Source organism: Strongylocentrotus purpuratus, unplaced genomic scaffold, assembly GCF_000002235.5.
Source record: "Strongylocentrotus purpuratus isolate Spur 01 unplaced genomic scaffold, Spur_5.0 spur5_scaffold_8, whole genome shotgun sequence".
In the NCBI taxonomy this organism is placed as follows: domain Eukaryota; kingdom Metazoa; phylum Echinodermata; class Echinoidea; order Camarodonta; family Strongylocentrotidae; genus Strongylocentrotus; species Strongylocentrotus purpuratus.
Genome location: NW_022145614.1, coordinates 6,703,101 through 6,719,745, shown reverse-complemented (window position 1 = coordinate 6,719,745; position 16,645 = coordinate 6,703,101). Strand labels below are relative to the sequence as shown.

General features: G+C 38.3%; 1 protein-coding gene across 1 annotated transcript in view; it reads left to right on the top strand.

Annotated features, from left to right (window-relative positions):
• Nucleotides 1–16,645, top strand: part of LOC588885 (GDP-mannose 4,6 dehydratase) — a 55,664-nt gene that overhangs the window by 14,710 nt on the left and 24,309 nt on the right. Inside the window, exons 2-7 of the mRNA XM_030975814.1 lie at nt 1,562–1,606; nt 2,659–2,746; nt 6,563–6,672; nt 9,662–9,854; nt 12,597–12,701; nt 14,577–14,704. Of these exons, the coding sequence (XP_030831674.1) occupies nt 1,562–1,606; nt 2,659–2,746; nt 6,563–6,672; nt 9,662–9,854; nt 12,597–12,701; nt 14,577–14,704 (669 nt within the window). The remainder of the gene's footprint in view (nt 1–1,561; nt 1,607–2,658; nt 2,747–6,562; nt 6,673–9,661; nt 9,855–12,596; nt 12,702–14,576; nt 14,705–16,645) is intronic.

Sequence of the window (16,645 nt, the reverse complement as noted above, 5' to 3'; positions counted from 1 at the left end):
GACATTGTTTATACAACATCTAACATAAATAAATGATGATAACAATGATCCCATGATAAATTTCAATTTCCATAGCTGTTATTGAAGTTGTTCAGGAAAATCTGTATAGCGTTGCAACTGTTGCCCACCCGTTGGACCATTGAACGTGTGTGTGTGCACAAAATGGAATTCACATCTTGCTTCGTGTAAAACGTAAATACCAAGGGTCAAGCCCTGGGAATCCGGCAATCTGCAGCGTCCCTCGTTAGGTCCCTCGTTAGGTTACGGATCATTAAAGATATCACCATGAAGGACCCTGGGAGGAAGAAGAAAATAATGAGAAGAAAATGAAAAATGGTGCTATTTTTGGTTCTGTTTTATGGGATATGTTCTATGGTACACTGTAGATGTTCTACAGTGCAAACATTGACATTTTCTGTATGTTCTTCAGTAGTTGGGTAATAAGACCGGTTATAGTCCTTTTGCACTATAAATGTAAGCATACTAGTTGATCGATCCATACATGAGCATGTGTGATATACTGTACATTGTAACTCAAAGAGCTTGCCACAGGGGTCCATTTCCGAGACCAACTACTGTAATAGCATGCATGCAGGTAGTACATAATAATAATAATAGGCATTTCTATGGCGCCGTCTATCTAGAAATTCTATTACTGTATATATCTCAGTGCTCTTGTAGCAAAGGTCTCGGGACAAATTTTGTCACAGAAATCTGACAGTTCCCTTTGTAATCAAAATATAAACACAAAAATAAAAGAAGAAAAAAAAACAGTGACATTTGTATTGTGATATATCTCTTATTGTGTGATTGTTTACAATCAAGCTTAATGTATCACAAGCAAATGACTTTTGAGAATAGTGGAGAAAAAAATAAATAAAATAGGAACCACGCCCATGGTGCTGAATACAGGTACCCATGTATCCTACATTTAATTTCTCTCTGAACATAGAGACATCAATATTCCTCTACCTACTTTAATAAAAGCAATGACCCTGAACAGTGGTGCTACTCCATCTATAAATCACCCAATTTGTGAATTTAGCAAATGACGCAAAACTATCTGTCTCTACAAATGTATTAATGCAGCTGCAAACAGGCTGTGGTTTCTCTGAGCGCCATCATTTCCCACTTCAATGCTCCAGAGCCATCTCATTGATTTGGGATTCATTACTTTTGCGGTTTCATACAGCATGGAATGATGGGGGTACATATGTAATGACCATACCACCAGGCATACTAGCCAATTTGAAATGATTTGGGGAAATGATTTGAGGTCATTACCTTGGCTTAATGTCATAAGGGACTTTAATATGTGGGAGATCGGGTTCTAAATTGTTTGTTTGATTTGTTTTTAAGTATTGGGCATCCCTTTCCCCCCCATAAGATTCACCTTATATATATATTTGTTATCTTGCTGTTTTGTCTTTACAGTAATTAGAAATGCCTTAGTAACCGTTTTAGGTTTAGGTACAATCATTAATGTCTTTGAGACTGGCATTTATTGATATATACCAGTAATGAGTTTTCTCTTTCTCTTTTTCTTATTTAATTTTCACAGGATGGATCATATCTAGCTGAATTCCTGATTGATAAGGGCTATACAGTGAGTAAAGGTTTCTTGAACTACTTCTTAGGAGTCTTTTTTGTTTTAACCGGTTGACTACTGAATTCATTCATTACCATAGGCTGAATACAGGAGCCACCAGGTTCGAGTAGGCAAAGGGTTGAACAAATGGATCAGGGGAGTGTTTCACAAAGACTCAGATTGACTCTAAGTTGGACTTAACTATGGCAGGCCTCTCAAGGGAGGTATAAATCATAGTCTCAAATCTACAGAATTTACATTTTTTGATAATTCATTATAAAAGGAAAAATAATATTAAGATCAGAATGGTGAGAGCAACTAGTGGCATGAATGGCCTGCCATAGTTAAGTCCAACTCAAAGTCAATCTTAGTCTTTGTGAAACATCCCCAGATCTCTTTCACAATTTTACAGTAATCTACATTGTACATTCAGCTTTTGACTTTCATTGTTGCTCATTATGTTCATGTTTAGTTATTCCTGTTACTTTTTTAGAATGATCATATGCTAGCATCTCATGAGAACCAGAAAGTTACTAACTCCTATCATTTTGCATAGAGTTTAAGCTCTTCATGCTCTCAACAGATAGTGTTACCATTGACAAAATACCTTTCTGTTCATGAGAGCTCTTTTTGAGCTTGGGGTGACCATAAAAATACAAATTATACATGCAAAGTAATGGATAATAGATACGGAGTAGGCCTAAAATAAAGAATGGCTTGTGGAACGTACAGTGTACATGCCAATGTTTCTTACCAGGGACCCGTTTCACGAAGCCTTTTTTGCAATGACAAATGTCAAAAATCAGTGACAAATCTGCTAATAACCAATCAGAAGCAAGGATTTCACTAGCTCATAAACAAAAACTGTCATTCGCCACTGATGACAAGTTTTGTGAAATGGCGCCCAGAGCTCTTTTTCAGATTTTTTTGTTGGAAATAAATTTCCGAAGCCAAATCACTCACCACTCTCATTTATATATTGATTTATTAATTTTGCTGGTTGTTGCCCATGTTTTAGAAGTTATAATAACTTATTGTTACTTCTAATATTTGTCTTTGCGTGGTAATAGGTCCATGGAATCATGAGGAGGGCAAGTACCTTCAACACAGGACGTATCCAACATCTCTACAAGGATCCCAAGACACATCAAAGTGGATGTTAGTATTATTAAAGAGGTGTTGGGTGTTAGCTTCTTGAATGCATGGGTTGGAGTGGAGGAAAGTAAACATGTGTAAAGAGAGGGTGTTAGATTCCAGCACCTTTGAGGGGGAAAGGGTGTTACAATACAAGGGTGTTACTTCACTTGAGTAAGGACGAAGTACATGAAAGTGAAAGGATCCCAAGACACATCAAAGTGGATGTTAGTATCAATAAAGAGGTGTTGGGTGTTAGCTTCTTGAACACATGGGTTGGAGTGGAGGAAAGTAAACATGTGTAAAGAGAGGGTGTTAGATTCAAGCACCTTTGAGGGGAAAGGGTGTTACAATACAAGGGTGTTACTTCACTTGAGTAAGGACGAAGTATATGAAAGTGAAAGGATCCCAAGACACATCAAAGTGGATGTTAGTATCAATAAAGAGGTGTTGGGTGTTAGCTTCTTGAACACATGGGTTGGAGTGGAGGAAAGTAAACATGTGTAAAGAGAGGGTGTTAGATTCAAGCACCTTTGAGGGGAAAGGGTGTTACAATACAAGGGTGTTACTTCACTTGAGTAAGGACAAAGTATATGAAAGTGAAAGGATCCCAAGACCCATCAAAGTGGATGTTGGTATCAATAAAGAGGTGTTGGGTGTTAGCTTCTTGAACGCATGGGTTGGAGTGGAGGAAAGTAAACATGTGTAAAGAGAGGGTGTTAGATTCAAGCACCTTTGAGGGGAAAGGGTGTTACAATACAAGGGTGTTACTTCACTTGAGTAAGGACGAAGTATATGAAAGTGAAAGGATCTCAAGACACATCAAAGTGGATGTTAGTATCAATAAAGAGGTGTTGGGTGTTACCTTCTTCAATGCATAGGTTGGAGTGGAGAAAAGTAAACATTTGTAAAGAGAGGGTGTTATATTCCAGCACCTTTGAGGGGGAAGGGTGTTACAATACAAGGGTGTTACTTCACTTGAGTAAGGACAAAGTATATGAAAGTGAAAGGATCCCAAGACACATCAAAGTGGATGTTAGTATCAATAAAGAGGTGTTGGGTGTTAGCTTCTTGAATACATGGGTTGGAGTGGAGAAAAGTAAACATTTGTAAAAAAGAGGGTGTTAAATTCCAGCACCTTTGAGGGGGAAAGGGTGTTACAATACAAGGGTGTTACTTTACGTGAGTAAGGATGAAGTATAAGAAAGTGACACTTTAAGAGAAAAGTATTTAAGATTCTTGCACCTTCAGAAGAAAGGGTGTTACTTTACCTGAGTAAGGAGAAAGTATTGAGTAAGAGGAGTAGGAGGCTTTTCATCCCAACATACATATCTATAACTCATTGCCTCCTTACTGTGCAGAGAGTTAAATGATTTCCAGTGTATATTATTCCAGCAGTGAAACTCTGTCGCAGTTCTAAATGCCCCCTCCAAGCTTGATTGAGCCAGATTTCTTTAAATGGCACTAGGAGGAAGTATATACCTGTAACTCAATATAAGCTTTAAACGATGACAGTTTCTTATAGAATAGTCTTTATTTGGAAATGGCCCCCACCCCTCTGATCCCCCGCACAAGGTCGGTCTTGGGCAATTAAGGAATAAGTAGCAGTTGCCAACTCAAGGATTAATATCATGGGCCATATGGGGAAAAACAATAAGGAGAGGGGGTTTAGGAAAGGTTTTTCTTATTGAAAAAGGGAGAAGTCAGAGGTCTTGGTTAAACTGCTTGGGTCACTGCCAGGTATCGCAGCCCTAAGATTAAACTCAACTGTCTGAATAGATTGGCAGGACAATGCTAGCTGGGAGAGGCCTTCACAATTATATAGCAACTGTAAATACATGTCATCTATCCTGTACAGTATTTGCAGATGCGATGGTTTGAAATGAAACTATAACAAAACTAAAACTAGGGGCCCTGCTATATATCTTTTAAATTTAACATTCTGAGGTCATTATGAATTTATGAGGCCGCTCAACACTGGACCCTGCACCCCCCCCCCCCCTCCCCCTTCGGATTCAGGCCCAGAGACATTGTCTTTGACTGTATATTGGTTGTGTCTATTACCCCCCCCCCCCCCCCCCCCCAATTTTTTTTAAATAACAAAATTTAAAAAAGACAATTAGTCCTGGTATATATATATATATATGTCATGTTTGAGGTCATTTTTAATTCAAGAGGGTCAATTACCCCTGGAAAGCCGACCGTTTAAATATTATTGAGGTCTAGAAACATCATCTTTTGTATGGTCAATGAACATGTACATTGTACGACTCAATCTTCATGGTTAAGTAAAATTTCAAAAGACAATGAGTCATGCTATATATACCTTGATCTCTGAGTTCACTCAGACTTTCTTTAAGGTCACTTGCCCTTGGACCCCCCCCCTCCCCACCCTTTTTATAGACATGTTTTTTTGTGAAGCCAATGACCAAGTATGACTGTCTCCCCACATTTTCTATTGAGAACCAAGTGATGGTCATTGTATGGTCATGCATTTCATTGAAGATTAACCTTGCCAATCCAGGATTATGGAAGATTATCTGTTCTTAATTGAGAAGAAAACACAAAGACAATGGGCGAGATTTCACCTGGCATGCTATATAAGGAAATGATTTCTAATACATGTACCTCAGTTATACCCTAAAACCACCTCCAAACCAACCGCAAACCTACACTGAAATTATTCCAAATGAACTGCAAACTCTTTGATGAGGAGCTTCAGTCATTCTGGCTGAGAGTCAATTTGAATTGTTTATTATGCAGTACAGTGGTTTGATCATCAAAATTCATACAAACTAATGAATACATTCACTGAGAGCACTTGTTTTGTTTTGACTTTTGTGATATGTATTTAGATTTATTCGCTAATCATGTTATCTGTCTTTGCTCATTACTCAGCTATTATACAATCCAAACTAAATTTGTTTGGAAGTTTATGATTAGAAAACTAGTCAGTGTAAGTTTCATCTGAATCTATGAATTATCTTTTTCTGTCATTATATCAGAATACAAGATTCTCTGTTGTTCTCTCTCTGTCTCTGTCTCTCTCTCTCTCTCTCTCTCTCTCTCTCTTCCTCTGTATCTCTCTCTCTCTCTTCCCATCTCTCCCTCTCTCTCTCTCTCTCTCTCTTTCTCTCTGTCTCTCTCTCTCTGTCACTCTTCCTCTCTCCATCGCTCTTCATCTCTCCCTCCCTCTCTCTCTTTCTCTCTCCCTCTCTCTATCTCTCTCCCTCTCTCTATCTCTGTCTCTGTCTCTCTCTCTCTCTCTCTGTCTTTCTCTCACTCTCTCTCTCTCTCTCTCTCTCTCTCTCTGCAGTATCATAGACTTTGGTGATATGTTTTCTTTCTCCTTCAGTTCTACTCTACCTCCTTGGAATTTGCAGGGGGATGAGATGGCTCAAGACTAAATGATATTTATTAAACTGGATCATGGCCCTTTTGGATTTTTGCAGTTTACCCTAGTACCATTAAAATATTGTGAAGGCTTCTCAGCTAATATTTATTAGCAGGTCATGAGGAGTTTTCATGCCTAATTTGGAGCTTTTATCCGCTTTGTCACAAAGATATCCCCAATCCACCCCATTACTCTACGTGCCATATCCATAGACTGGTGGTCACGCTGTTCCGCAACTCTCCATCTCCAGCCTTCTATGTCAGTTGTACCTATTCACTCCCCTCTCTCTCCCAGCCATTTCTTAATCCTGTCATTTTCTTTCTCAACTCCTGGGCCCCGTTGCATAAAACTTACCATTTTGTGCAACAGGCCCTGATCGATCTTTCCCTGTAAGTGTGAAATGACCTCTGACCTCTGTATCTGCTTTTTGTTCTTCTCCCAACCAGCCATGGTACTACATTATGGTGACCTGACGGACAGTACGTGCTTGGTCAAGATTGTGAGCAAGGTCAGACCCTCGGAGATCTACAACCTTGGTGCGCAGAGTCACGTGAAGGTAAACACCCCCTACACGGTTCTACTACGACCCGACGTTGGCTGCCTGCAAAAAGGCTGTTACTGTCATTAGCAATACACCTGGGCCCCATTTCACAAAACTTGTCATCAGTGATAAATGACAGGTTTTGTTATAAGCTAGTGAAATCCTTGCTTCTGATTGGTTATACACAGATTTGTCACTGATATTGTCACTTGTCATTGAAAAAAGGCTTAGTGAAATGGGTTCCTGGTAGCTTTTACAGCCTTCTTGCAGGCAGCCTTTGAGATGCTGATAATTGCTTCATGGTCCATCTCCTACGTCAATCCATTGCAGACGGGCACCAGGGGGATCCTGTATAAAGTTTAAGGGACTGAGACTGTTCAGTAATCAATGGGCCTAACTGAATTCCTACAACCCTGGCCTCAACACTACACTTTACCATAACCCTTACCTTTAAGCGAACCTGAAACTCTTCGGCAACTCTAGCCCTAACCCTCTATTTTTAATGAAAACAAAACTTAGAATAATGTTTCCTAGAGCAGTTTTCAGAACACCCAGGGACCAAACCTGTCATGCATGCAATATGAATTGCAAGAGCACATCTCATTTTCAGGTCTGAAGTCCTGTACCAGCCACTTTAAAGAAACCCTTCATACTACATGGTAGCAGGTACTTGATGAATATCAAAGTCCATAATATTTTGTAGTCTTAGTCTTAAATTTCTGCCAGCCATTTTCAGAAAATTTCTATTTGGAGACTGTAGCGAGTTTTGGATGTATCAGATACCTTGAAAGAATGATGTAGTAATGAAAGTTTCAAGGAATGATTATGATTTGATCTTTTCATTTATTTTTCTTGAAGGGGAACTATTTTCTTTCTTTATGCGTGGAAGAGCTTCCAATTGATTTTTTGTTATGCCTCAGCCTGCCATAGGAAGTGCAAGAGGCATGTTACTACTAGCCTACATGTAGTTACCACACCTGTATCCTTACATTATCCTGATTTTGAAAACAAATTGCACGTCTATTGTTGTTGTATCATTCTTGACTTCTTTTATCTAATTCCTTCCTCAAAGTAATGGAAAACAGTCACAGTGTATATATATTTCCTGCAAATTAGGTTTATTTCTCTTTTTTTCTTGGAGGGGATAGGGAGTAGGGGGAGGGGGGGCACTTCCTCCGGAATATTTTCGATGATTTTCCTATTCCTTTTTCAGCGCTTGCTACATGCTTTTAAGAGCTCAAGATCTTTCTACTTCTGAGTTTTTATCAAGGCATTGGTGGTTTTACCATTGCTTCTCACAAACCTGCCTCTAGAGGGCAGTATGACACTTTCATTGCCTAGCATGTTGCCTTACATCTTTCATGGTCTTCGGGTGTTGCAGCCAGAACAAATTCTATTTTTAAAATTCCAGTTCTATACACAAATGCCCCCACTTATGAAAATGTTGTTTCTATAGTTAGTACATTGTCACTTGCTGGATGTTCAAACTAAGGCCAAAGTTACATTTATTTCAGGTCAGTCAGTGTGATAAGACTGAGCTTTATATGAGCTCCAATTCTTCCATCACGGATCCGCACTGTCAATCTTTCTTTTTAATTAAAAGCAAAGCTTTATTAGTTCAAATTAATAGAGAAGTTCCGTGATTTTCTTCAGGTTTTGGTGTGTACACTGTTTTTTTTTTAATTTTCAATCCATACAGGAAAATAGGTTCCTATATATGAGCTATTGAGCTTGCACAATATAGTGTACAAACCACCAAAAGATATAATGTTCTGTATGTAATGCTAAGTTCACACCGACGCCGAATTGATGGCGAATTAAATCGGCGAGCAAAGCGGCGGCAAAGCATAACAAAGCTTAATTAAAGTGTAAAGACCGTAATAGAGCGTGAGAAAGCTTTGAGCAATTCGGGACATTCGGCAAGAGCGCCAAATTTTTTTAAACCGTTTAAAAATTTGAGGCGATCTGTCACGAATTGCGTAAAGCGGGGAGAGCATATTAAAGCTTATCAAAGCGTCACAAAGCTTATCAAAGTTTTGCTCAAAGCGTAGGAAAGCTTAACAGAGTTTAACAGAGCTTGGTTCAAAGCGGTGACCCCACTTTTTATGCTCTGTCACCAATTGACACGCTTATCAGAGCATAACATATCTGAGGAGATCGTGAGATTTTTTGAAAAGTAAACAAAAATGACACCGAATTGATCGCCGATTTAAAGCGCGACATTTGGCGTCGGTGTGAACTGTGCATTAGGGGTTCCTTGCTGCTATACTATATCAAAACTATGAGCTTCAAGTATTGCTTCTACAAAGAAATATTGCAAGTTAATACTTTCTTAATTCACATTACAGTGACTCGTGAGTAGACTACTCGATGCATCTGTACGCGTTTGCATAGTAATGGGCCCACATGGAACCCAGGTTCGACTTGAGTTCCATGCACTGGGTTATATGTTATTCTGTATTTTCTTCTTACTTCCTAATCACTAACCTACATATTATAGAATGCCTGATATAGTTTTTTATTTAATTTTATTTGATATATTCTTGCTACAGACATATTATTTTATTAGGTGATTGGTACACTTAAAGGGAGTAATGAATTGCAAATTGTAGCTTTAGGCCAGACCTCAACAATTTATGCCAATAAGCATCCCTCAACTATTTAATTGTCTCATTGGAGTTGCTTGGCCTCCCATGATGATATGTAAAAGCCAATAATGTGGGATGTGACATGAATCAGAAATGATGTAGGTAGTGTTCAATGCCTTTGTAAACTTGATCGTTTCTTTGATGGCTCTTCATAACGGGGAAAAGATACACAGGGGCTCGGGGCGAAATAGCCCCCAAAATTCCCAAAAGAGCCCCCGAAAATCATAAAAAAGCCAACAAAAAGTTGCATAGAGTTCAATACAAGACAAATTGAAGAGTGTTACTCTCATGCTAGCAAGCTTGAAAAGTAGCCCCCGAAATTGTTTTAATATTTTTTCCCTGCCTCTTTACCTCAGGTATCCTTTGAGATGGGCGAATACTCTGCTGACGTTGATGGACTCGGAACCTTGAGACTCCTGGATGCTATCAGGACCTGTGGTTTGGACGACTCTGTTAGGTTCTACCAGGCCTCTACCAGTGAGATGTTCGGCAAGGTTCAGGAGATACCACAGACGGAGACCACGCCCTTCTATCCTCGCTCCCCCTATGGTGAATAATAATGAAGATGATGATGGTGGTGGTCATGATGATGATGATGATGAGGATAAGGATGATGATATTGATGATAATGGTGATGATGATGATGGTTGTGGTGGTGGTGATGATGATGATGATGATGATGATGATGATGATGATGATGATGATGATGATGATGATGATGATGATGATATTAATGATAATGGAGATGATGACGATTATGGTGGTGGTCGTGATGATGCTGGTGGTAGTGGTGGTGGTGGAGATGATGGCGAAGATGATTATGATGATGATGATGATGAAGAAGATGATAGTAATAATGATAATGGTGGCTTCATGTGTCCATGGCTTCATGTGTTTCATGTCATGATGCTTGGGTATTCCAATGTTACTATACCTTTAATAGCTGTTCAGCCAAATACTTATGTGGCGCTCTTGCAAATTAGGTATCCCATTTACACTCGGATGTAGAGATTCAAACAATAATGTCTCGCCAAAAGAAATTAGTGCTGGGTTAAGATACAAACCCTGAACCTTTGACTGAAAGTCAGTTGAATGAACCACTACCGGTATACCATAATTCCTCCATTACAGTGGAACCTGCTTTAGCAGCCACCAGTACAGAAAAAACTTTGTCTTCAAAGACCACATCTTTATCCCCCCCCCCCCAAAAAAAAAAAATGATACTTCACTTGAATAGTATTTCTCATCAGAGTTTGGACTAAAGGAACCCATGAATCTTATCTTGTTTCCAATGAGCGGTTTTTATATAGAGGTTTGAATGTATAGAAATGTATCATTCATTGTTATGAATTTAGTAACACCAGACTGTAGAGGAACTGTGAACTAAAAAAATTAACGATATGAAACTTTAGCAACTGTTACTTCACTTACTGGTAAGTGAAGGTACAGAAATTCATTACTACAATTGAATCATTTTGCAGCATGTGCAAGTTTTGCAAATTTTGACCGCTCCGAAAATGTGTGAGCAAGTTTGTGATCTTTATGTTGTGCCATCCATTTTCAAGTTTGTTAAGAGACTTTAAGGCTTCCCGTATTGTTCTTTTAGAATACTCCTAAATGTCTCCTCATTTATCACACACGCATTGTGTAGCAATTGAGAGTAAAGTATCTTCAGATGTCCAAACATTGATTCAGATCTGTCTGGTAGTAGGGAAATTTTCCACCTTCAATGAAACAAACAATTTTTGTGGTTTGAGACCATTTCACCTAATTATTCATCTTAATCGAGACCATACTTTGAATATAAGGAACTAACTTCACAATAATCAGTTTCAGTAAAGGAAAGATTGTTATTTGACCCTCGTATTTCTGAAAATTCCCCATTCTTTTATCTTTTCTTCAAACATAATGGGTAATGTGGCAATAACAGCAATACAGCCCTAATTTGTGGTCAAGTGAAGTGCATTCAGCTTTTCAAATATGATTGAAAACACTTACCACCAAATTCAGGGAAATAGAGTGTACTCAATGTATGTTGAAATATTAAAAACAATTAATAACTATAACCGCATATGCCTTGTCTTCTTATAGCTTTAAACTGATGGTTTACCACATAAACCTCTGAAATTCCTCGTTTTGGTTTTCTTCTGTCTCTCCTTATTTGCTCGCACGATATTGATTAAAATTATTTAAAAACAAAATGACACTGTAACCCAAGACATGCATGTATTTGAAACTCACTTATCACTTATTTGTTCCCAGTGCATTAGATTTCTATTGCTGAAATGATAGATCTTTGTTAACTCTTTAGTCACTTTGGATCATAACTCTAGAATGACACATTCTTTGGCTAGTACACTCAGCAAAAGAAGAAAGTGGACACTCTTTATAGTTGAGATATTTAAATATATATTTAATATTTATATTCCCTTTCTCATATCAAAGTAAACATAAATTAATCCCTTTTATAAAGATGATATGCAAGTGAAATCATGCAACGCATGCATAGGTGAGAGCATAGCCATTTAACAATGAATGAGTTTCTGAAAGAAAATTACAAAATGGCCATCTGAGCAAGGAGGTTTCATATGGCTTGTCCTCGATCTTGGGTGGAAACGAGAGGCATATTGACCATGCTTGCCAAGACCATGCAGTCCTGAGAACTATAGTTGACATCCACAGCTGAATCCTTTTTATTATTCCACATCCTTTGTTTTCATTGTTGAACAAGAATATCCTACAGATGCACATGTCCATTAGCATCTGAATGGCTACTTGCTCTAGTTTTTAACTTTTCTTACTCGACCTGTGCCTATCCAATTGTGAAAGCTCAAAACTTGACCTTAATTAAAATTGGTAGAGTATTATTAAATTTTCTTTAATTTGGTATGTATTTCATTGATACATTGGATTGACAATTCATATTTGAACGATAGAGATTTTCCACTTCTTTTTAAATACACTGCATGTGTGATAAAAGTACCTGTGGCAGTCCAAAGTTTGTTTCATTATTTGGCTGAAGCCGATAAAAAGTTAACATCGCTGTCTTTTCTGAAAGCAGTATTCATCTCTTGGTCCATGTTCACATCTTTTTCTTTTTTTTTCCTCAAAAATAAAAGTATCATATGAATTACATATGTATCACTAATAATGATTATAATAATAACAATTTGTCTTTTTTAACCATGATGGTCTTATTTCAGGGGCCCTGCAAAGCATGTTATTTCTCCAGCTTTTTTTTAAATTTAAAGATATTTTGTTTATTTGTATATTCTCTTGTTACCTATGCAGGTGCGGCGAAGCTGTATGCCTACTGGATCACAATCAACTTCCGAGAAGCCTACAACATGTTTGCTTGCAACGGTATCCTCTTCAACCATGAGAGCCCTAGGAGAGGTATGGAAGATCTGCAGGGCAGGCGGGTGTTTCACAAAGATACCAAGTCAAACTTAATTCTAAGATGGACTTAAATATTACAGAGAGCCATTTGTAGCCTTAAAACAAAAGATTTTCAAAAGCAAAAATTCAAGTAATTTAGACTTTTCATAAATTCCACGTCAAGAACATGAAATTTCCTTGGATTATATAAAATATGAATGATTTGAACCAACATTTCATGCCTTTTGAAATAACTTTTACAAAATAATTTTAAAGATGCTAACAGCTTTCCATAATTGTTAAGTCCAACTTAGAGATAAGTTCAACTTACGATCTTTGTGAAACTCCCCCCAGGACCATTCCCTGAAAACATCATCGGTACACGTTTGTGGACATCCCACGGAAGTACTTTTAATACACACGTTTCAATGGGATGTTGATGAACTTGTACTTATGATGGTTTCATGAAATGCTGCTCTGGTCAAAGGTCATGTACAGTAATGGAGAAGTAAGGGGAAAGAGACTGCTCTGACTTGGGATGTTAAGAATTGTAACAAATGGCCAAATTCTGTCTTTAATGTATTTTTTCCTATCGGTGGCATCGCAACATTTACATCCAATGCCTATTCCACATAAACATACTTCAAGGCCCTGTCTTTTAAAGAGTTGATATTAATCGCAACTTATTTACGATTGATATCGATCACAACTATGTACATAAGAGATTAGAGATGGTAATCTTGTAATTGATTCGGATCAATCACAACTCCTTATAAGACGAGGCCCAGGAGACAGGGAGATGTGAGTTGGTCTGGCGGCACGTTCCCTTGGTCAGCTCTCTGTCTATGCCTACAAACTGGCTCAGGCAACCCAGGTTTCGAAACTGAGTCACGTTTTTCGGATGGTGGCATTAAAGGTCGGTCCCCAGTTGTAAATAGTCATATCTGATCGATACACGTCTGTAAAACAGACACACACACACAGAACAATTTATTGTGTAAGTGTTCCGGTAGTCTAGCAATCATTTGTGGCTCCAAAGCATCTTTCATGCTATGTCACTAAATTTGTAGGTACAGTAAAACCTCATTCAACCTCTAGACCAGAGATTCACTTGAGAGTGAAAGTAGACATTGGTTTGTATTCTACTGATTCAGTTAGGCATGACCCATGGTCTAAGACCTCAATTCATAAAGGAAAAGCTAAGACTTCGGACCAACTTCCTATGTCAATCCTGATTTTGAACAAAAGCTTTTAAGCCCAGCTTGGGATTAAATTCAGAAGATTACAGTCCCTTTTGTCCTCCAGACAGGGCAACAAAAGAGGAACCAGGAATGAAGAGGAGGTGAAATTTGGTTTGGAATGATCACCTAAGCACCTCTGTAAACTTTGTAAGCAACTTAAAAGAATGGGATTGATCGTTGTTATTCTTCAAGTACACTGCACTCACAGCTTGTCTGGTGCTGACTTTTTAAAGTCATGGAAAAACCAAGCATGTGTGGACTTAGAGATAGTGAAATATTAGTGTAATGAATAAGACAAATTTGATTTAAAGATGCTTTGAACTCATTGAAATGATAACAAATTACCAAATCTTGTTGGACATGATAAACAATGAAAACAAGAATAGTAGTAGACACTTCAAATATTGGACTTATACATGGGAATACACAAAATTGTGGCATCGGAATTTGGTCAAAAGTTCTTGACTATTTCTTGTCATATTTGAAGTTTGGGAGCACTTTAGAGAACATTTCTTTTCACAAGACATTGCTGCTGTAATATATTCTTCCACATACCAATGAAAGGAATGAGAAAACTTAGAATTTAACTAGAACTTAACGATCCCCTTCGATAGTACAGCTAAGAATGTATTTTTCCCCCTTTTGTATTAAGGTGAGACATTTGTGACGAGGAAAATCACCAGAGCTGTTGCCAAGATCCATCTGGGACAGCAGGATTCCGTGAGCCTAGGAAACATTGATTCTCAGCGTGATTGGGGACACGCTAAAGACTACATCGAGGTGAGTCTGAACCCGGGCCCTGTTTCATAAAACTTGATATCAGTAACACGTTACAAGCTACTGTTATAAGCTACTGAAATCATGGCATCTGATTGGCTGAGAGCAAACTTGATATCAATAACAAGTTACAAGCTACTGTTATAAGTTACTGAAATCATGGCATCTGATTGGCTCAGAGCAAACTTGATATCAATAACAAGTTACAAGCTACTGTTATAAGCTACTGAAATCATGGCATCTGATTGGCTCAGAGCAAACTTGATATCAATAACAAGTTACAGGCTACTGTTATAAGTTACTGAAATCATGGCATCTGATTGGCTGAGAGCAAATTTGTCATAGATACTTAGCATTTGTTACAGATAAAAAGTTTTATGAAACAGGGCCCAGATTGGTGAGGTTATTGAAATCACATTCACACTCTAAAAAAAAAAGCACACAGTGACATTTGTTTGCAGTCCACAAGAGACCGTGTGATCAGACAGGGACTGAATTTTTAAAGAAATAGGAGTAGTATTTGGGATGGAATTTCCCACATTGTATCTGATGAAGGCTCCAAACTGTTGACTGAATATTGGATTGTAAGCCTCCCAGGTGGATAAGTGGCTAAGTCTACCAATTGGTGACCAGTCATGCTTTACATGGCTTATGATTCCCAGTGATCAGGCTTTTCCTTTGAATGGAAAGACTTCCAAGACCCTGCCAATTCATACGGAACCTGAATCAGGAAGAATAACATTGTAGAAATCCATATCTGATCCTACTTCAATGTCTTTCAAAACCAATCAGGACATATTAGTTCACCGAATTGTTCCAAGAAGCTGCCAAACAGCATGGTACACTTCAGGAGCACTCTGAGATCCTGTGTACAATCCAACAAATACACAGAGAAAATGCGAAAGCGAATGATGTCTACTATTTAAATATTTTCTGGCTTGATATAAGAATGTTCTTATTGGGGTGTGTGAAGTGGTTCTAAGGGTAGGCCATATGCTGCAGACAGACAAGTTGACTTTGATGACACTGAGATAGCACAGTGTCATCCCACACACTGTTATTTGGTTCGCAGTGATGAGAATAATTCAATACGATACCTCTGAAGAAAATGGAAAAAAGCTCATTTGCATGAGGTCCATGGAAATGATTTCTGGTCACTTTGTGTGGAACCAACGAGTCCATTGCACTGACTCATTTTACGAGGGATATATATACAATACCAGCTTTGTTGAGACCAGAATAATACAAGCAATAAAGTGTGACGTCCTCAAAATTCTATTTTTATGATGTCACAGCTTCGGTACTCTATACCCTTTTAATGAGAGGAGTAGAAGAGGATTAAATCCATGCTCTATTAAACCCCAATAGATTTTCTTCTCCAGTGACTATGAAAACTGTAGGATGACTGTAGATTTTAGTCCTGTTAGTCTATTGTGAAGCATGACGTCTGAGTAAGGGTGACGTCATCTGAGTAAGGGTGTGGTTGGGGTAACAAAGAGGGACAAAAGGTGGACAGAAAGGGAGGCTAAATCTTTTCCAGTTAGAATGGACAAATGATTGCCTGGGATTATTCCTTATTAGCAATACCAATCGTATGCTTCTCTTTACAAGGAGAGAACGTTCCCTTTGTTACAGTAGTTAAAGTTATGAAAGGGTTGTATATTTGAGAAAGGAGTATATCGGAGAAAGTAAGGGAGATATTATGTAGGAAGATGATAGAGGTAGATCTGGAATCAAAATAGAAATAGAGAAGGGAAGGAAGTGAGGGAGGAAAAAGGGAGGTAGAGCCTAGAGAGAGAGGGGGGGGGAATAGAAGAGAGAGAGAGAGAGAGGGGGGGGATGGAATAGAGAGAAAGAGAGAGAGAGGGAGGGGGGAATAGAAAAGAGGGAGAGGGGGGAAAAGAGAGAGAGAGAGGGGGAAAATAGAAAAGAGAGAAAGAGAGA